A 21,356-nucleotide genomic window follows, 5' to 3' on the forward strand; every position below is an offset into this window, starting at 1 on the left:
ACCTTTGCTTTATCAACTGTATTGGTGATTCAGAGCTGTCTCCATTCTTCTGTTCCAAAAACTGAACAGATGACAAATACTAGAATTTAACACACTTTGTTTATGATGCATAGTAGTGGGTGGTGTTATTGATTTGTGTTAATAAAACCCATAAATTTAAGCCACAGATTTCCCTGATCTCTATCAATGTTATTCAGTTTAAAATTATGCTACAGGCTAAACTTAAACTGACCGAACGTGTTGAAGTAATGCTAAGATATAGAGTTAATGTGTGTTTAATCTAAAATATGAGCGTCTTCTGCATTCACTGTCGTTATTGGGTTTGTGGCTACATTAAGTACATTTTTCAGATGTAGGCTGTCTACGGTGCACGTTCTGTGATTCACGCGCCTCTTTGTCTTCACGCTTTTAGAAATAGTTAGCCAGTTAGCTTATCTGTTCGTTACTATGAACTGCGTCATTGAAGGGAACTCTGTGAAAGGTTGTAATAACACGGAAATTTTCCTTAATTCTTTTTTTTAATAACTTACTTCAACAGGAATTTTCAATAATTTTATTTAAGCATAAGCTGGCGAAGTTGAACTTAACTTTGCTAAAGTTGTATCTTAATCACGTATCTGAATATCGCAGTTGCTGGGGGTCGTTAAAGACAGAAAAGGCGTTAAAATTGTGATTTTTTTTTAATTTTTTATAAAAATGTATGGGAGTGTAGTGCTGCTAACTATAAACTGTGTTGGCGTTTGTTTCACAGCCCTTGGTAAGGCTATCCATGCTCTGTCACGGATTGGAAATGAGCTTTGGCTGGACCCCATGGTGAAAGGGGTGAGAAATACTAACTAAAACTAGGTTAAAACTTGAGGTTTTACTTAATATATTCCTAAAAAGTGTAGTATGGGGGAATTTTACATAATGCAGTATACATTCCCTGGACCATTTCTGACCAGTTTTCCTTTCAGGTTATTTTAGATGAGTTTCGCATTTTGTCCTCATCATGTTGTCTTTGTCTCTCGTTCCAAAGCTGGCACTGAGATCAGTCAATTCTTCTCATTCGGCATATGGCTGCTTCCTGTTCTCACCCATGTTCTTCCAGCAGTACAGCTTGGAATCAGCATCAAAGCAGAGCAGCGATACAATCAAATGCAAACTGGTTATGAAGGTAAATCCAGCCTGCTTAATAATAGTTTGTGATTTGTGAAAATACTAAAAGAGCTATTTTAATGTTTCCTTACCATTTCCACGACTTTAAAAGAAGCTGTTGTTCTTAGACAAGTCAAACGAGGACTGTATTATTTGCCAACACCTAATCCTTTGTAATGTTTTGTGTGTGTGTGTGTAGCTTTTAACCCATAAAATTGTGTGAATACAAATGTCACTGTCTCTTTAGGATTCTTTACTATGCTGCCAAGAACAATTATAGTCAGGTTTTCAAAGAGAGAGAGAGAGAGAGAGAAAAACAAGAGTGTCAATTTGTAGCCCAGTTTTTCTCAGAGAGGTGGAGAACCATTTAGCATAATCAGTTTAACTACTGCATTTAATGAACGAAAGCAAAAAAAATTACCAACATATCCATATATTTAACTTGTACCTGTTCCTTTTACCACACTTAACAGATGAAATCCTTTTTGCAGACGCGATCCTAAGTCCACCAAAATGGATCCCATCAACACCTTGACAGCTCCTAGAAATTTGTGACAAAGGGCAACTCTCACCGGATATTACTCTTTTTATGTTTCTCCAATCCGAATGGTTTGCAAATTCAACTTTTCCAGAAATTAGTGCTACCTTTTCTGAGGACAATTTACATTGGTCAATCACCCCAATTTACATGATTTTGGAAATTTTGGGGGAACTGGACCACCCAGGGAAAACCCCCACTAACACTGAGAGAACAAACTCTCACAAAAAGAGGCGCTTGGTTAAGAACTAAGATCTCTTTTCTGTGAAGATGCAGCACTAACCACTGCGTCACCGTACTGCCCTGTTTTTTTGTGTGTCTAAAACATGAGATGTATTTTGAGGTCTTGAAACGGTTCAGAACTTACCTGGACACTTTTTGCTAGTTGTTTTAGAGGTTTTCTTGCTTCTCTTCAGTTTTTGTTGCTTCTTGAGGCTCAAAGACTGTCCTTCTCAGCTCCAAGTTCACTGATAATCTTTTGGTCCCTCATCATTTTCAGTGAGTGAGCTTTCATCTCTTTATCTACCTCCTGCTTAAATATTTCTGCTTGCTGTCTTAAAGCAGAAACATCTCCTTCATATGTAATTTTAAGCTCCTGGTAAGAAACTTTAGCCTGCTCCAGTTCACTTTGGAGATGTTTTATGGTCTTTTCTTCTTGTGTTTTATGTCGCTGTGCACCCTGGAAGCGATTATAGCTCGTCTGAGAGACTCTGAATCAGAAAACTCTTCTCCTGTCAGTAGTTCTCTCTTCATCTCCTTGAGTCTTTTCTGCCCTTGTAACTCGGCTTTTGTATTCTCCAGTTCTCTTTGCACGTAGACTAGCTTTTGGTTCTCCTCAAACCATCTTGCTCTCTCCTTTTCCAAAAGAGAGCCAAGTCTCTGGATCTCTCTCTGTAAGTCAATGGGAGGCGTTCTGTTCTCAGTCCAGCCTTGCAGATTCTGTCCAGCTCTCCATGCTCCATGCTGGGGTCTCATCTCACCGTTGGAGGAATGTGGCCTTTGGTTCAACATGTTGGACAAAACGATGTTTGTTAAAATCCGTTTTGATTAGCAAACGATCTCAATGTTCAACTTTGAAAGAGCTTTGCGAACGTCTGAACTTGTCAGTAGTGCAGCAAGCAATGACAAGAATGTAGAAGTTTGTTACATACATACAGAGCTGATGACATCATAAGCAGGACTCTAGTTGTGACATCACAGAGTTTCCCTTCATCTTTGGAATGATGATGTAAGTGTTTGAGAACTCTACCACACTGACCAACCAACCTCCCCCATCATCCTCCTCCTCACCTTCCTTCCCCCCATGTTGGAATTGGGATGGGTTATATAGTGTTAGGGTGGCTCTGATTTATTCTTTCTGTAGATTTTTGTTCATGGTTATTTTTTGTTGAGGCATTGCATCTTAGGACAGTTGTCCCCTCTGGTTTTGGATGACATACAGTTGGAAGTTTTTTGCTCTTTCTCTTTTAGTTTTGGGCAGTTGGTATGATGCGTATCCATGGCAATACTTTTTTAGGTTTATTTTTACGACTGGGAGACGTTAATCATTATGTCAAAAGCTCAAATAGTGAACTAACTACTGCCACCTGTACTACAACCACAAATCTCATGAGACTTGAAAAGAAGGTTTTGTTCATGCAGAGCAGAGAAAATGTCTTCCACAGTTTGTAATGGGTAAGAATCATATCCCCAAACCCAACATCTTTCTGCCCAGCTTTCAAACCAAACAGCCAGAGAGATATTTACAAGGGAGCAGCAGTAGAGGCAGATGAGATTGATTTACCACTTCATTGCAACAACTTATGGTGTCATCCAAGACTTTTGATTGTGGGATATTGTGTATGCAATCGGGATATTGAAGTGTTAGCATGTCATGACAGCAACACTGTCTTTAGAAGAATGATTGATACTGGAGATGATCCTTCCTGCCCACATCAACAACATCCACCAACTCTTTAAGACACTTGGTGGATATTACAACATTTAATTTCCATTGTAATGTTGCAGATGCATATTGGATCACTAGCAATACAAATATTTTTCTAATTCTGACATGTATCAAGTAGTTATCAGTAAATTCTGCTTACTTCCACATTTCTGCAGTCAGAGGAATATGGGAAAAGTTTAAAAAGAGTGGCACATTGATGTCTTCAAGTCTCCTTATTAGCTCATTTATCAGCTATTTAGCAGAGAGTCAGGCAATAGGTGTGGAGGGAGCTCTATAAGACAGACAGGCTGCACAATGATGCTTAGTAAGTTGTCTCTCAAACATCCAGCTGGTGTCAAAGGGCGTGATAAAAGCTGATGAGAATTTTCTGCTTTGTGTTCAGCCAAAGAGATCATTTTACACTGATAAGCAACTTAGAATAAGTGATGGCAGCTCATGATTTAGGAAAAACTTACAAACAAGAGTAATAATTATCATGTTTGGAGCGTATTATATTATGCAGATCATATTAGCTTAGCATAAAGATCTTGAAATGTAATGTGTCATCATGATTGTCCTTGTTTGGACCTGTGATGTTTATCTGTTCATTGAACCCTGAAGAGCAAATATTCAGTATAGTGAGTCAAAGTGGGCTTGTTTATAGCACCTCGTCAGAAACTACTAGTTACCGTTGGTTACACTGTCTCTGTTGGTTTATGGAGAGACATGTTTTTTAAAGGGGCCCAATTTAATTTTTTGTCATGGGGCCCAAGATTCCTGGCGGCGCCCTTGTTCCCAGGACTTGAAATGGGGTCTTCCTGGCATTTATTTTTAAGGAATAAATGCCAGACAAGCTTATTCTGTATATGTCATAACAATTTTTGCAGTTCTATAATCAAGAAGATGAAAATTTGAACTCCTCTTGTTTGTTTTTAAGTCTGTGCTCCCACTGTTTCGCTGTCTGACCTCCATTGAACGCAGTGTGGAACGATGTCACATATCAGTCAGCACCGCCACCGACCGAGTAATAATCCAGTTTTTCTGCAGACATGGTAGGAAACACTGCGTTTGAGACAATAATCTAATTCTACACAAATAAAAGCAAACCTACCCATATTTGTTTCATAGCTATTAACAGAATTCAAAACGTGTGCTGAACCTGTTCCTTTTGCTGCACATGACGTGTTGCATGTTGTGGACACCTGGTGGCAGTGTGCTCCTTTCACCTTGTGTCTGGTTCTAGGTATCATTAAAACCCACAACATACATTTCCAGGAAAGTGAGGCTTTGCAGGCTGTGTTCGACTCACATCTCTGTCCCAATGTGCTGAAGGCTCCTGCCAGGTTAGCACTGGATAATTTATCAGTTTGTCCCTTTGGATCCATTCATCAGTCCATGGTTGCAGGCCAAGTTTATACCTAGCTTTCTATTACACACTTTATGCTTCTTTTTACTTTGAAATCAGCACAGAAGATTTGACATTAACACATCTGTGACTAAACTAATTCAAAACCATTAAAATTTGTTTTAATCTTCTCATTTTCATTTGGTCCTATGATTTTTTTTTTCATTAGACCCTTTTATTGGTCAGTGTAATAGAAAACATTTTTTTCTATTACCACCTGTTGGTAATCTGAATATATCCTAAAATACACTTGAAACTGCTTAAAGTTTACAGTTTGGAAATTGGCAATGAGTCGATTGAACAGAAGTCGTGTGATTTTTGCATCTGTTTTGTTCTTTGCTCCTGCAGGCTTCTGACGGATATGGTGGTACACTTTCCCCTGTTTCAGGAAGAAATCACTCTGTCCATCACTCCAATGAAAGTCACTCTCAGAAACTACCAGCAGGGCGGAAAAGGTGTGCTGACTTTGTCATTTCGTTTACTTTAAATTTAAAAAATGACAGAATGTGATGAAAGTTGCGACAATTTTGGCATGGTGATTTAATGTATATATACAGACATGGACAATTGGTCCCCCCCATAATAAATTCACCTGGCATTTTTGATTTGTTAAGTTACTCAGAGTTTCTCTGAACTTCTACTTACTAATTTATAATTTTCTTTTTCTTTGTAGAAGACATATGTCTTGAAAAAAATAAGCTATTTTCTCTTAGCCTAAATAAAGATCCATGTTTTTCTTGCCGCCACCCAGACTGAGCAGGACAGTAAGGGAAGTGAAACTACCTAAGTTCACCGTTAAGAGAACCAGAGCAAGGACTGGCATCTTGGGTTACCACATCTCCATGACGACCATTAGACTCTATTTACATGCCAACTGGTTGTTTTGGGAGGTTCACCACACCAGGAAGAAGGCTCTTCAGTCCTACCATGACAAACATAAACATTTGGCATTCTCTTAGCATGAATCATGTGCTTTGGTCAAAAGAAAGTGTGTCTGAGTGTTTCTGTAACAAACACTCCAAGCGGGTTTGATGTGAAACGAAGGATGAAGTTGTGGGTTAAATGAAGCAACAACTGACAGCAAGTGGTAACAATAGTCGTCAGGGATGATTTTTATCAGAAATGTTCAGTGTAGGATTATGCTACTGGAATGAAAGAGTAGTTTAAAGGGGCAGTACAATGTGCTTTCTACCTACATAGTGTCATTTTTATAGTACAATCAAGTATTTAGCTTCAGTTGTTATAAAAAATGCTGTATGTCATGACTTAAAAGAAATTTTACTTTGTAATTTATCGCCTTGAAATTGGGCCTCTGTCTCTTTAAGAAACTCCTGCTCTTTCTGAAAAAGAAGTCATCACAACATGGCTCCTCTACTAACTATTTAACAACGTTTTTACCAGCGTTTCCCTCAGAAGTAGCTCTGGTGAGGAGCTCAGCAAATACACAGTTCCACCAGGTGTTTGCTAATTACTGCTGGCTAGTCTGAAGGAGTTGAGTGGGGGAGGGCCGCTCTGCTCTGTGAGGCAGAAGCCTGGAAGCTTAGAAACTACAGCTTGGAGGAGGAGCTTCATTCTTGAAGGCGGAGCTAGGTCCAATCAGGCATTTTGCACAACTGAATGGTTGTCATGGGAGATTATAGGATTCCTCAAACATGCATGAAAAAAAGCACTCCAGCTATGTCTATGATGAGGAAATAATTTTACAATATGATGTAAATCTAAAAAAAAAATGCTGCTCCTGTAAGTTTTACTCTATGAAGTTTTAAATAGTTTTTTTATAAGTGTCCAGAGAGTCATCGAGACAAAGTTACATGGGGAAGCTGTTCCTCAGACAGAAAGTTCCTGCCTCCTTTAGTTTCTTCAATATGTAACTGAGGGAATTGGATTTATTTGTGTGACAGGTCCCATGAAGACGGCGTTCACTGAGATGTCCTTACACCCAAACGAGTTTGACTACTTCCAGATGGGGTTGGACTCTGACATAACCTTCTGTCTGAAGGAGCTGAGGGTAAGTGAGCTATTTTAGTACCGTCTTTATTTTGTCACCTGAGTATGTCATGTGTAGCTTGGATCTGTGTGTTTATGTGCTGCATAGTTACAGCATGTGTGTGTCTGGCTCATCAGGGGCTTTTCTGTGTCAGAGGTGATAGTTCTAGTGTCCTTTGCGCTAAATTGTGAATCTATTGCAAATTTTTCTCAAAAATGATCAAAAACATTTGGCTTAAGAGATATTAACTCACACCTGCAGGTGGCAGCATTTCTCAGTAGCAAAATGTCCCATTTACTGTCATACATAGTTTCAGCTCAAACAGAGAGGCTATAGTGACGCACCTGCTGAACCACTGAAACATGACAAAAGGAATCATTTACACAAGCCAGTTCTTCAATCCAAACCAATTTAACTCAAGTTGTTGACTCAGTAATGTGAGTTAACTATAAAACACAGAATCTAGGAGATGCCTGTCATTTCCTAAACAGGAAAATCTAGAAAGACAGCTTGGTCTGTCATAGTTGTTTTTTTTTTTAATGAATGACTAACTGTTCATGTTTCATTTGAGAATTTGAAGGGACGTTCTTTGTTCTGGTCCAGTTAGCGAGACCTGACCTGCATTACCCTTCACTGCTCTTGTCCCCTAATGTCTTGGAATGTTTGTTGAACCCCCCGCTGGGAGTCTCTCCTCATTTTCCAGTCTCGACATCTTCTGGAGTCTGGAAAACTAAGCTTTGAGTCTGAGTTAGTCACAATTTCAAGAATTGATGCTTTTTCTTTGTCTGTTATTGCTACAGTCATGGCATGCACTCAGAGGAGTGTGTCTGAGTCGATTGTTCTGTTTTTTCAGGGAATGTTGTCCTTTGCGGAGTCTCGCAGCCTTCCAGTGTCGGTTTACCTCGATGCAGCAGGAAAGTGAGTCTCATCATGCTGTTTAGATTAATTTGCAACCATATCTGAAGATGCGGAGGTATTACTAGGCCATTTCAAAAACCTCTTTGTCTCTGACTGCTGGGTCTGGGCGTTTCAGCAGTTTTCTCACTGTTTGATTGGCTGTGGTAAAGTTGTCCCTGTCTGCAGGCCTGTGTGCTTCTCTGTGGAGGACATGGTCCTTGAAGCCACCGTGCTGCTTGCAACTGTGACGGACTCTGACAGCAGGGACCATTCTCAACCAACCGAACCCCTGACCCCAAAAACACCCAGGTAACAGGTATAGTGTCAGTAAAACCACTGACTGAACAACCCAGCATCCATCAGATTTGTGTTTTTGACATTATTCTGACCAGATTTTGTCCTCATCACATCTGTGCCGCTTGCTGGTTTTCAAAATCTGTTTGTCCTAGAGAACATACAGTAATCGCAAAACTAACCATGCACCTTGAACTTTATCTTATAGGGTATGAGAGCAAAAGAGGGCTGAATAAAAAAAAATGAATGAAAAAATGCATGCCACACTTTCCAGAATATTTTAAGAACTTTTTTTCTGTCGACTTCATCATTACTACAACCCCTATATTGATGTTCCAATAAAATTATGTTCAAGTTTGTGATTGCAAAGTGATAAAATGTGACTTTGAAGGGGTTTGAACACTTTTGCCAGATTCTGTAAATCAGTCTTCACTCTTTGACTTTATCTGACCTTCACTCTTGGCTTTCCACCAAGTCTCATCGCCCTCATTGGCTGTTTTTAGCCCCCTAATAGGGTGTGTCGTTACTGCAGCCGGTCTAGAGTCTGTGAGTGAGAAACTAGGCCAAGCGTAGGTTAGAAGCCTGCCAGTGAGATGCTCTGTAATCCGCTCAGCTCCGCTACGCTCGCCCGCTCTGCCGGTGTCACCGGCCTGCCTCACTCTTTTCCAACTCCAGCTGGTTGTTATTACACAACATCTAATTCAGGTCTTGTACGACGGCGAATTAGGGCCATCGGACATAGGACAAAAAAAAAAAAAGAAAAAAAAAGAGTAAATTTCTGTCAGGAAATTTACTCTTTTTTTTTCCAGTAAATTGCACAGTGGCGCAGTTGGTAGAGCTGTTGCCTTGCAGCAAGAAGGTTCTGGGTTGCATGTTCTCCCTGTGCATGTGTGGGTTTTCTCCGGGTACTCCGGTTTCCTCCCACAGTCCAAAAATATGACTGTCAGGTTAATTGGCCTCTCCAAATTGCCCCTAGGTGGGGTGTGTGTGTGCATGGTTGTGTCTCTGTGTTGCCCTGCGACAGACTGGCGACCTGTCCAGGGTGACCCCGCCTCTTGCCCAGAACGTTAGCTGGAGATAGGCACCAGTAACCCTCCTGACCCCACTTAGGGACAAGGGTGTAAAGAAAATGGATGAAGAAATGAAATTTCTGCCAAAAAATTCATGAGTTTTGAGATCAACTTCAGAAATTTTTTAGAAAACAAAAAAAAGGAAATTTCTGAGTTTGAACAGTAGAAAATTTGCAATAATTTTTTTTGACTTGGAAATTTTTAGATATTAAAATATTTTTTTTCTAGAAAATTTCTTATTAATCTCAAAATTGGTTGAGTTTTTTTTCTAGCAAACTTTTGACTTTCCAACCTATGAAATTTTCCTGTTTTTTCCTAGAAAATTTCCTAGGTTCATCTCAAAATTTCTTGAGTTTTTCTAGCAAATTTGGATAAATGTGGCTAATCAGTATTGACGATTAGCCACATTTAATCGGCTAAATTAAATGTTACAAGTATCATTTAATTTATATCATTTATATCACAGTTACAAGTCTCACAATGCGGAGGGTTGTTTTATTTCTTGCACTATTTAAACTGCTGTACTTCAGCACAGTCAGGGGTCAGTGACTGGTTTCTTGTCAGCCTTTACTCTGTCATTAACTTGTTGGACATCTTCCTTATTTTCCACATACCTTGTCACACTTTTCCAGTTTAACAAGCGCCTGTCCTCAGCGGGTTCAGTGAGGATCCACATGCTCATGAGTCAGACTTTGCTGACACACGATGGCTCTCTGTAAAAGCAATTATTTTGCAGTTACGCAGCGTGGACAGACTGTTTAGTAAGAGTTAAACGTATCCTGTGGTGTTTTCAGGTGCCCAGCTCAGCCTGTGGCTGTGTCTCAGGGACCAGGCAGCAGGAGTCACACCGTTCCTGATGAGCTGATTCCGTCCAGCCGCGGCAGCCCTGTAATCAGCTGTCCCGGTACAATGTGTCTCTCTGAGATCCGGGAGCCGACCTGCCTCAGGGTAGACAGCCAGGAATGTAGCAGCTCCTCCTCAAGCCCTGCATCCGCTAAGGTGACAAACTCTTCCTGTTTGATTAGATTTCAGTTTGTTCTGATATTTTTCCTTTTACTTGGACCATAATGGAGACATTTGACATATGGCTGTAATTCCTCACCTCCCCTCTGTTCAATTTTTCTCTCCTACATTTACTCTGATGCTTTGCTTTATTCCTCTGTCATAGTCAGAGTTAGAGAAGTCAAACTCTTTTTTAAGGGTCACATCAAGATCAAGAAAGTCTTTAAAGGGGAGGTGTTATGTGTTTTCCAGCCACATAAGTGCCATCTTATAGCATAGTCATGTAACCATGTTACCCTCACTTGCTATAAAAATAGTGTATAAATCAAATATGACTTAAAAGAGGCGTTCCTGACTTAACACCTTGAAATTGGGCCTCTGTCTCTTTAAGAAACTCCTACTCTTTCTGAAGCTCAGCCTGGCTAATCAGCGTTAGCCAACATGGCTAATCTATTAACATCTTAATGTTTTTACCAGTGTTTCTCTGAGAAGTAGCTCCCATAATCAGCTCAGCAGATGCTCAGTTCCACCTGGTTTTTGCTAATTCCTGCAGCTCTGAGGAGCTGCGTCTCACTAGGTCCACCAAGGCGCTTTGAACAGCTGAGTAGTTGCCATGGAGATTAAAAGATTTCTTAAATATGCATGAAAGAATCAACGCAACAGTCCAAGTATGTTTTTGATGAGAGAATAACTTATCAAAGAAGACTTTTACATGAAACTGCCCCTTTAAAGGGCCGGCTGTGGCATAATGTGTTGATAAAAAAAACTATTAAAATATGAATATGTCCCTTCATTCAAAGATAACTTATTTGGAATTGAATAACATATTTTCATCTTCATGTAATTTGGCTGTATACAGATAAAACTGAAGTGATTTGATCTATTATAAGGATCTATCTAAGCTTATTTTGTTTGACATGCTCCATCACAAGTTCAGTATTAATCCACACACCCATTTTAAAAATGTTTTTTTCTTTCATAGTTATATAATCATGAGTTAAGTAAAATTAGTCACTAAACAATGGCTGATCAACGACTTTGAATGTGCAGAGCTCAACCTGAAGCTCAAGAAAAGCTGCATTTGCAGCTAATTTGTTTGGAAGATCAGAGAAGGAAGTCGGAGACGCTCCTTCATGTTTTCAAACTTTAATAACACAAAGTCAGAACTTGTGTTTCTGGTCCTGAAAAGTCAAAGCTCTGAAAGATGCAAATCAGGGTAATTTAGAGACATGCAAGGCCCAAACCACTGACTTCCCTCTCTTGCTCTTATGTAAAGTTGTGGCTAGGAGCCTTTTTTTCTTTTTTTACATGCCTCGACTTCTGAACGTGCTCTCTGCAGCTCCTATATGCAAACTATACTGTCAATACATTTAAACATCTACGATCCAATCAAACTGCTACGCTGACTGGCAAAATGTGGTAAAAGCCTGGATATTTTTTTTTGAGTGTTTTTGTAATGCAAGTGGCAGAATTAGTTTTTCACGGCTTTAGAAGCATTTTGAGGACATTCTCCAACATGTTACCAGCTAACGGTTCTATTTCCCCTGTCAGGTCTGTTCCCTGCTGTTCAACGCCTTGTCCTCTCAGCAAGACGGAGATGGTGGTGCTGCCCAGCTGCCTGTCCTGGCACGTTACAGCGATGAGGAAGAAAACACTGATGACTACCACCCGAGAAGCCCTTCACTGAGAGAGATTACACAAGTCATTCTTCTGAACTTGTGATTTCATTTCTGCTCGAAACAAGGCAATGCTTTCACAGTCAGAACGCTGAACTGAGTATCAATCTGCCGCTTAAGATATTTAGCGTTATATTAACAGTTTCTACTAAGCTTCTTTTCCAATACCTGATGTTGTAGACATGGCAACCGCTCTTAGTTTTGTCTGTGGTAACATGTTAGCATAAAGCTGCCACACCCGCCGGTATTGGCAAACCAGCCACCTGTGGAATGTTGGAGGATGTTGGACAAAATGTTTCCTGGATTTGATGTTGACCTGTTGATCCACAGCAACAGCCAGCAGGTTTACTAACAAAAACATACCAGCAAACAAACGACTTTTATAAACAAAATGCAGTCGAAACATTATAAATAAATATCATCTTTATTTAAATATTTTACAGATTTCAAATTTTTCCCCACAGAACTCAGATCTGTACACCGTATATACACGCTCCGGTCGACTGAGTGTGTTTGAAAGACGAGACTGAGAGGAAAAGCGTTGGTGCAGGTGCGAGTCATGAGCCAGACGACTGGGAGAACTGAACAGCTTGAGCCGACGCGGCTGAGATTTTCCAACATTTATACTTTCACAATTGTATCCACCTCTGTCATCATCTTAATACACCAGATTCTGCAGCCCTTATCGTCAGTCCCGGTGTATGGGGAGGGGAAATAAAAAAAAAAAACAAAACAAAAAAAAAAACTTGTTTCATTAGTGCAGATTGTAAACAAATGGCAAATAAATTCACAGGGACGGTTTTCTGAAGCAGGGATCATCACTAGTCCCGACATCCTGACCTAAACACAGTGGTAGATTTTAAGAAGACAAAACAAAAAAAGAATATCTTTAGACAGCAGAGCTGTTTCATCTCTATGGCTACTTTACAGTTTCAGGGCCCTATGCTCAGTTGGGTGACTAATAGAGGACATGTCTGCCAGTATCAACATCTCCTGATACAAGGCACGTCATAACATCTCAACCTTACAGTGACATCTTACTAATTGTAGGTAGAAAGTCGCACAAACACACCTAGTGCAAATCTTTGTGGCGTAATGGAAACACGACGACCATCGCTATTAAAACCTACAGCAGAGGGGAGGAGGGGGAAACTGAACCACAGCTTAAGCTACCCTGAAGCAGCGAACAATCACACCGAACAAAGTTACAAAAATACCTTTTTTTGGTCACCCGACCAACTTCAGCTTTTTTTTTTTTTTCTTTTAACTTTTTTTTCTTTTTTAGCTGTGTGCGTTTAAGGCTGCCAGACCCATTAAGTCCAGTGGAGGTGGAGTTAGTCCGGCACCTTGACATCCAACTCAACACCAGTCATCCGTCACACTCACATCCATACACACTTCACACAAAATTACTGTCAAGACTTCACCAGCAGCTGTAGATTAAAGGGAGGACATCGGTTTGACAAATAATGTGCGTTGCATGTGTCCAAAGAGGCTTTCCGACTATAAATGCTCCGTCCCGCTCGGTAACGAAACATGCGCTGGACTCCAATCGCACCAGTAAGAAAAAGGCAGCTGCTGCTCGATGTGAAATCTTAAAGATGAGCCCGCCGACAGGTGTGTCATTGTCACATAAACTGAGGTTTTTTGTAGACTCTGAACTCACCGTCTTGTTTAACTTTTGCTCCATGCTCCTAGAAAACACTCCACAACTTTCCATGAAGGTCTTGAAACATCTACAAACTGCAGCTTGGTTATTGAGCCCTAAAGCCGCCATTCTCTTCTGTACGCCTAAGAACGTTTTGTTCCCTAATGGAGACTCAAGCGGCAGCTGTTGGCTACATCCTAGCCTGGACTTTCTCCTCACCCCAGCCTCCCATCAGAAAAGAGAGGGACTTGACCTCAAACTGGATGCTTCATCTCCAACCAATGACTACTGATCCTTGGCAATGGGATTAGCAAGTGAGCAGTGGAAAACTACAAAGATGCCAACAGTCCAACTGAGACTGAAGTGCGTTTTAGGCCTCTCGTTTGCATAATTTGACCTCTCGCTGGCGGTACTTTTTATGGGAGAACAAAAAGGGCGTTTGGGGCGGCTCTTCAGCAGAGTGGATCCTGTAGATGTGGAGGAAGCATCAGATGTCAAACCTACATCCTGGCCAGCAGGAATTGAAGCAGTTCATCGCTTCCAGAGGCAGATTAGCGACGTCTCGGCTCGCAGGTTCTAGTCCGTGTATTCTGCCACGATGGACAACAGCACCGTGATGTCGTCTGGCTTTCCTCCTGCACAAATAAACAAAAAAACAGGATGGTGGTAGATAAAAATGTCTAAGCCGTCACAAAGAGCAAATGTTAATGTTGTGTGACATTTCTCTGGAAAAGACACGACTCATGTTGCACGTAGAAAATCAGCAGAGGACCAAAATCAGCCAATTTCAATTCGACTGCCCCTGACTGATGAAAGTAAACGTACAATACTAAGCAGTGTCAACAACACTCTTCAGTGTGAATGTGAAAATTTTTATTTTTAGCTTTGGCGAGATGTTTTAAGTAAATAACAGTTTTCTGCAATGTAGTGATACAACTGTGGTTCATTTAGACTGGGGGAGGGGGGGGTCCAAAGTAAAATCAAAAATTCCTGTCCCATCCTACTCCTGGTAAAATGACTCAAACTCCTGTACCACTCCCATTTTTCTTCTTCATTGAGTCTGTAGGCTGTACACCAACTTTCATTTGATCTCCTCATTCCTTACAGGAAGGTGAAGTTTTGAAGCGATCAGATTGGTTGATATGAGTTTTATTGCCTGACTCATGAAATATAATAACTCAACCAATACCGTCTCCAAGCAGTCTTACTGCAACATTGCAACACTGAAACTGTGTAGTCGGTTGCAATGCTGTATATACTGCAGCTTTAAACTGCAATATAGTTTGAAGCTATACTGCTTTAAAAGAAACCCACCTCTGACATTCAGTCCGTTGTCGCATGCAAACTGTGCAAAAGGTGACATGTAGTTGGGGTCATATGCCAGTACATGAGCTTGCTCTGCGATGCTGCGGGCCGTCTGCTGAATGCTCTCATAGTTTGAGTTCTGAGGAAGCAATAAACAAACAAAAAGAAAGGAAAAAAAAAGAAAGAAAAAAGTGAGCGTTAGGTTTTTCTTCTGGATTGAGACTCAGCAGCAGCAGCCATGTTTGTCACTTACCTTCAATTTTTTCAGCTCTTGGAGGATCATATAATCAGGCATGTTGTCGAACAGCCCATCGGTGGCGGTGAGGATTATGTCACCTAGCTGCACGTCAAAGGAGGAGCTGTCAGCAGATTCTGGGCTGCAAGCACACAGATTCAGACAAGGAATACCGTCAGTCTAGTCTTTGATACTCTTTAGTTTCATACAGAGTACTACAAACTAGTTTTAGTTTATTTACACCTGAAACATAGCTTGTCTTCTATTCTGGAAAAAAAAAATTCAGTTGCGTCATTTGTAATTACACAGATTCACCTCGGTAATGAAAACATAATCTCACTTTAAAAGTAAAATGTACCCAAGGATCTTAAAAAGAACAGCGTGGTCTAGTACAACATCAAGTGCTTTGATTGCCAGAGTGGCAGAGAGACTACCAGTCTCATGTTCGCTTCTTGGCAGATGCTCCCACTCTGCTGCAAACCCGCCACACAGTTATGAATATGATTCAATATAAAAGGTGTCTGGACTGCATCAGGACACAGTGAGACATAGCTCCCAGGAACAACCTGCCCTGTGCTGCATTATCTATGAAGTGGGGGTGACAAAAAGGCTCAGAAGGGGATGGTGGGATATTCAGTGTTGGCAGCAATAGATGGATATGAAAAAGAAAAAAAACCTGATTATTCTCATTTTACCAATACTCTCTAAGGCTAAGTCAGTTTTCATGAAGCCAGAAAGAACAAACCATGTTAACTCGATCCTCATGTTCAACTGTATGCAGATAAAATCATCATGAAGCAGAAACAATAACAGTGTGCACAGCTTCCTAATCGAAGGAAAAATGGTTGATATAAACGTCACGGTTTAATATGCAAAGTCTGACTTTAATTCGGCGGATCTTCGTGTTCACGTATTTCAGCTTTGACCTGCTGCTGTTACTCAACTAGATGTTTGATCTACTGTTGAAGAAACATCTGCTGGTTAAATCTTCAGTAAGAAGACTGAAATTCCCAGATCATAGGACAATCCCCTCATTTCCTTCCCTCAAGTGATTTTGGTTAAAAAAAAAAAAAAAAGATATTGGCAATAAATGGCTTAGATCATTATTTTAGGGAGGCGATGATATATATAGAATATTCACTGAACTCCGATCCAGAACCACACAGCATTCTGGGGGATGTAGGCAGAGGAAAGACTTGAGCCACTGAACCGCTCAGTACCAGACAAGCAAGGTGAGTGACATCAACTTACTCACTCTCTGGTTACCTAGCAACAACTTGTTAAGTAACACGCACAGCAGCAGTTTAACAGCATCAAAACTGCTTACAAATAATAATAATAATAAAAAAATAAGTAAAAACGGCTTGGAGTGAAAACTGGAAAGGTCACGCCACTAGTCTGAGAAAATTTCAAATATTTAAAACAAACTAATCAACAATTATCAATGTACTGAAAGGAAACGCTTATATCAGTTTTTCAGCCGTATCATCCAGCCCCAGCAGAACAAAAAGACGGGCAGAAACTAAATCCAGCTCCATTAGAGTCACTGAAAGCCACGCAGCCCACCTTTATCTGTGCTTCACGTTTTGCCAGTTTTCTAAGAATCACCTTTAAAGAGTCTTAAAATAATCTGGTGGATCAAAGATGAGCAAATGAAACGGGAACTGAATCCGCTGGCAGCTGGACCGACTCTGGACTCTTCGTTTTGCCCGTCATCAGCCCACACAGACTTTGACCTGGGTAAGAGGGAAAGCTTGGCAAACATCCTGATCTCCACTGACGTCTGCAGCGCTGCTGCTTGGCACGCCACAGCAACGAGACCCGGCAGCACGTGGCCTCTGACCCGCCGCTACAGCGCTACATGTGGGACACGCAGGCTAGACTGAAAAGCTTTGCTGAGCGGTTCCGTTCAGATAATCTCTTTTGTCGCGTTTGCAACGCATACCACCTATTAGTTAGCAGGGTGTCGAAGGCTGCGCTGCAGCAGCAAAGTCCCAACAAGTCTTGAAAAAATGCCAACGCCTTATAGCTCTCTCGCTTTTTACGAATCCATGTTAAAATGCAGCATAAAAACAACATGGTGCTGCAACCAGTAAGGAAAGGAAAAACTAGGAGTTAAAAACTAAAGGAAAACTATTCACTGAGCAGAGTGATTTTCTCATTAGCAAAACTCCTAAGCTGAAGTTTCGGTCCTCCAAGTAAAAAAACCAAAATCCAGAGTAACAAATGCAAACCTATGATTCCTCATCAACCCCCAAAGTCCAGATCAGAGACACAGATGAAGTCTCAATTGTCAGTGCCAGTACTACTATTAACATTAATGCAGAGAAAATCTGTGCCGACTGTGTTTAACCGTTTTTATGTAAGGGAAACTATGGTTAAATTATGATCGACAAAAAAACATCACGATGCAGTATCCAATGATCTTTTATCCAGTTTGTTTTTACAAAACAAAACAAAAAGTTTAGAGTTCTTTATCAGCCAGTCTCACTGAAGATTATCTTTTTGTGTAGCACATAATGGACATGGGTGAGGTGCAGCTTGTGCTGGGCGGCTCACCTGTCGCTGAGCACGGCTCCCTCCGCCCCGGGAGGAGCAATGGACAGCTGGAAGGGTGTGTTAAAGTAGTGCTGCTGTTCGTCTGAGCGGTGGACCACCTCCCCGCCCCGGACCACCAGGAAACCCGAGTCTCCCAGGTTGGCTGTGTGCAGCTGGTGACTCTGCCTGTCCAACACCACGATGCAGGCGGTGCTGCTACCTACAGACAGTCACACACAAAGTCACTTCTTTAGAATTTACAAACAAAAATGTTGACCAGCATTGCGACCACTCCTAAGAAGAGATGAAAGTAGGTCAGTTCTGTCCAACCTGTGGCCCTTGAAATGATTTTGATCGGCCCTCTGACCACAAATCAAGAATGGTAAAAATAGGGCAAGAATATAGAAAATGCTGAAATTGAAATTAAATTGTCTGTTTTTCCATTTAGTAAGGCAACACAGTCTGAAGTATTTTTTGTGCGTTTTGGAACTTTAAGGATTTATAGATTTCATAAGAAATAGTGTTCATTATTGAGTAGGTGAAAGTAAAAAAAGAAAAGTCACAATAAATTTACTTTTGCATTGCAAATTGAATGAATTTTGTGTCCCGCAAGTAGTTTAAATTTGCCAGTTTTGGTCTCAGAGGCAAAAAGTTTGACCATCACCACAGAATCATACGGAGCCGTCTTGAGGCATTGAAGATCAAAAGTTATCAAAAGCTTTTTTCCCTCATCAAAGGTGAATACATTTTTTTTCCCAGTACAATTGAACTTATACAAGAACTTATTCAATGTATACCTTTAGGAGACAAATTAACTCACTCTGAAATTCACAAATTTTTTTTCCATATTTATATATATACACACACGCACATTTTGGTAAACTCCCCTCTGTGGGAGAGATGAAAAGGAGGAAACCAGAGTTGTTGGAGCAGGCTGACAACGTGAGGCCACTCCCTGCTGGTGATTCATCCGGAACACCAAAATATTCTCTCTGGGATCAACCTTCAAACTCCGCTCTGACTCAGTCCTCTGCCTCTCACTTTTTTCTGCAGCTAAACAATTACACACGCCGCCTGCCTCAATGGCATTCCTCCGGCTGTGCAAAGGACAGTACAATCCAATCTTTTGTTTTCCCCGGCTCTGCTGCCGGGTTCTCGTTGGAAAACTACCGACGTTTGCCGAGACAAAGATCTGTTCCCTTGTCACGCTGCTTCACTGATGTTAGATCGCGTGCGCTGGGGTTTGTTTTGAGGCAACACCATGGAGGAGGAAAGGGATACTGGCTGGGACATTCCTAGGACTTCTTAATGGGATCTGGCTGTTGTGAGTCATAAGGCAAAAATCCCAGCCCAGCCAGCAATAAACCGAACAGATGAAAACCGCCTAGGCCCGTATAATGTAGCTCAGATCTAAACCACATGGAGATGTGCTCTTTCACTGTAAGGCGGCGCATGTCTGCACACAGCGGTGGTTACAGTCTGAACCCCCGTCAACTGATGCCAGTGGTTTCCGTTTCTACACGGTGGGGTTTGTCCTTATTCTGTAGAATAATAAAAACGCCAATACAAGACAACATATTGTCCACGATACCAAAATAAATGTTTTTTCCTGCTCACCCAGTAGAGGCACTTTGTTCTGTAGTAGCTCGTAGTAGCTGGTCGTAAGGACTCCCACCGGGTTGCTGGGGACAAATCGTCCTTCCTTCACCAGCCTCTCGCACGTCTTCATCAGTGTACTGGAAAACTGCGATGGGTCCACACCATAGTCTCTCCAGCCACCAACTCCATCTGCTACACCTAAAAAAAAGGCAAACCGGTGAGACGGTTATGTAATCCAAACAAGCACTGAAATGCAAGAAAATAAAAATACATGTTTGGATAGAGTCAGATTTGTGAGGCAGTTAACATTTAGAACATTTTAAAATTATTTCTGCTCAGGCTCAGTGAAAGTCCACAGCTGTGGCTAGATTATAGAGTTCACTGAAAATATAGCAAGTTTTTCATTGCGTGTCTATCAGCTTTGCACATCTAAAGACATTCTGATCCAATCTCCACCCACGTTCATATCAAGAACTCGCAGCATAATTCTGCCACCACCATGTTTCATCATGTGTGGTCATTGCGATGTATAGTTTTGCGACACACATTATAAAATCGAAACCATCGATTTTACTTCTACTTCACTTGGTATGTTGTGTGATCACACAAAAAATGCAAATCAAAACATCTCAGCTTGTGGTAGTAATGTGAAAAAAGTTCAACAGACATGAATACTTTTGAACAGAGATGCAATTAAATTCTTCAAATTTTAGTTTATTTATTAGGACTGATGTGTGTATTGGGTTTTATAGTTTTATAGTTTTGCCTTGTAAGAGCTTTTATGGTGGGAATCCAAGATTTGCCCAGAAAGGAAGGTTTCTGGGCTCAAGACACCAGAATCTGTTCTGCTGACCATACATGGACAGTCCCACTGCATCTTCCCACCCAGAGTCAGATAATAGAGACGAGCCTGCAACTTAAAAAAAAAAAAAAATGAAGCAAGCCGGTCCAAAAACAATGCGATTTTGTGTTGAAGGTGTTCCAATTTGCAAGTTAAATCTGGCAACCTGATCAACTCTGCGGGTGTCAGCACATACAATCAGCTTAGGTGGTGGGAGTCCCACAAGACTTAAATGACAGGTTGTCCACACAGATCAAGGTTTCTGTGTCCCAGTGCTGATTCCACAAACAGCCGGTTTGGATTTCCATGCTGTTCAGGTTTCACACAAATTAACCCAGTCTTTATCAATAAGAAAAGTGACCCTACACGTTTCAACCTGTAGTTACATGCTGTTAAGTGAAGAATGATGCTGCGTGCGTAGCAATATAATTTCTAGAACAAACAAAAGAGCAGACACTTACCCAAAACATCGGCGGACCTGTGCCGGGCGATGAAGCACGCGTCGTCCCCATAACACATCCCTTTCTTCAGGATGCCTCTGCGGAAGTCTTTGCCGAAGCCGCAGCTCGCCGTCACCAGGCTGTAGTCGCGGCTGTCTGTCTGAGAAAGCCCGCCGATGACAGCTCTGGCAACAAGTCTACCGTAAGACAGCACGGACAACATCACCTACGCACCAGCTCCGAACGAAACAAACCGGCCAAGCTAGCAGCTGAGCTAGCTTAGCGTCGATGTAAGCACGCAATGTTTGACAGGCGAACCAGGCTGAAGAACTGCTGCTGCTGCTGCCGCCGCCGAAAACAACCACCGCGCATAAAGACGAATTCCCGCCGACAGTAGATGTAGTCTCCCGAAGCTGTTTTTTTTTTTTTTTTTTGGTGCTGTAAGCAGAAAGAAATTCAAAGAAATTGGTTTCTTCATCTGTTGAAGTCCTGCGAGGGTTGGTTGTGAGCGGCCATGCTGCCACTTTGCCTCCGAGACACTGCGTAAGAGAGAGACTGTGGAGCAGCTGCTGTGTGGCCTCAGACCGCACGGTCTTGTGACTGCTCTGACGTCAGAGGTTATTACCAAATCAACGTTTCCTAATATGGAAACACAACGTTCTGTCCTTTATCGAACTCAGGCAGAAGATGTTGCCAAATATAACACTGGAAATCGATGACTTAAAAACAAAAAAGAAAAAAAAAGAATTTAAGCATAAAAAAAAAATTCAATTAAAAAGAATTTTGAAAAACTTGAACTTTTTTTGAATTAAAATTT

At 41.2% G+C, this 21,356-nt stretch overlaps 2 protein-coding genes across 2 annotated transcripts; one reads left to right on the plus strand and one right to left on the minus strand.

Annotated features, from left to right (window-relative positions):
* The first annotated feature begins 265 nt into the window (after window positions 1-265).
* Window positions 266-12,366, plus strand: rad9b (RAD9 checkpoint clamp component B). Its single transcript, XM_088009104.1, has 9 exons — window positions 266-1,156; window positions 4,540-4,654; window positions 4,846-4,945; window positions 5,356-5,462; window positions 6,909-7,015; window positions 7,848-7,912; window positions 8,078-8,200; window positions 10,050-10,254; window positions 11,809-12,366. Exons 1-9 carry the CDS (start codon window positions 992-994, stop codon window positions 11,977-11,979), a joined length of 1,158 nt encoding a protein of 385 aa, XP_087865230.1. The 5' UTR covers window positions 266-991; the 3' UTR covers window positions 11,980-12,366.
* Window positions 12,339-21,331, minus strand: pptc7a (protein phosphatase targeting COQ7 a). The gene is made up of 6 exons (XM_015009580.2): window positions 20,561-21,331; window positions 19,277-19,456; window positions 17,681-17,879; window positions 15,140-15,263; window positions 14,896-15,025; window positions 12,339-14,216 (listed from the first exon to the last, which is right to left on the minus strand). The coding sequence occupies exons 1-6, from the start codon at window positions 20,760-20,762 to the stop codon at window positions 14,158-14,160; spliced, it is 894 nt and encodes a 297-aa protein (XP_014865066.1). The 5' UTR covers window positions 20,763-21,331; the 3' UTR covers window positions 12,339-14,157.
* Between the last annotated feature and the right edge of the window lie 25 nt (window positions 21,332-21,356).

The sequence above is a fragment of the Poecilia mexicana genome, unplaced genomic scaffold (genome assembly GCF_051168715.1).
Source record: "Poecilia mexicana isolate PSO_F unplaced genomic scaffold, ASM5116871v1 scaffold_9, whole genome shotgun sequence".
In the NCBI taxonomy this organism is placed as follows: domain Eukaryota; kingdom Metazoa; phylum Chordata; class Actinopteri; order Cyprinodontiformes; family Poeciliidae; genus Poecilia; species Poecilia mexicana.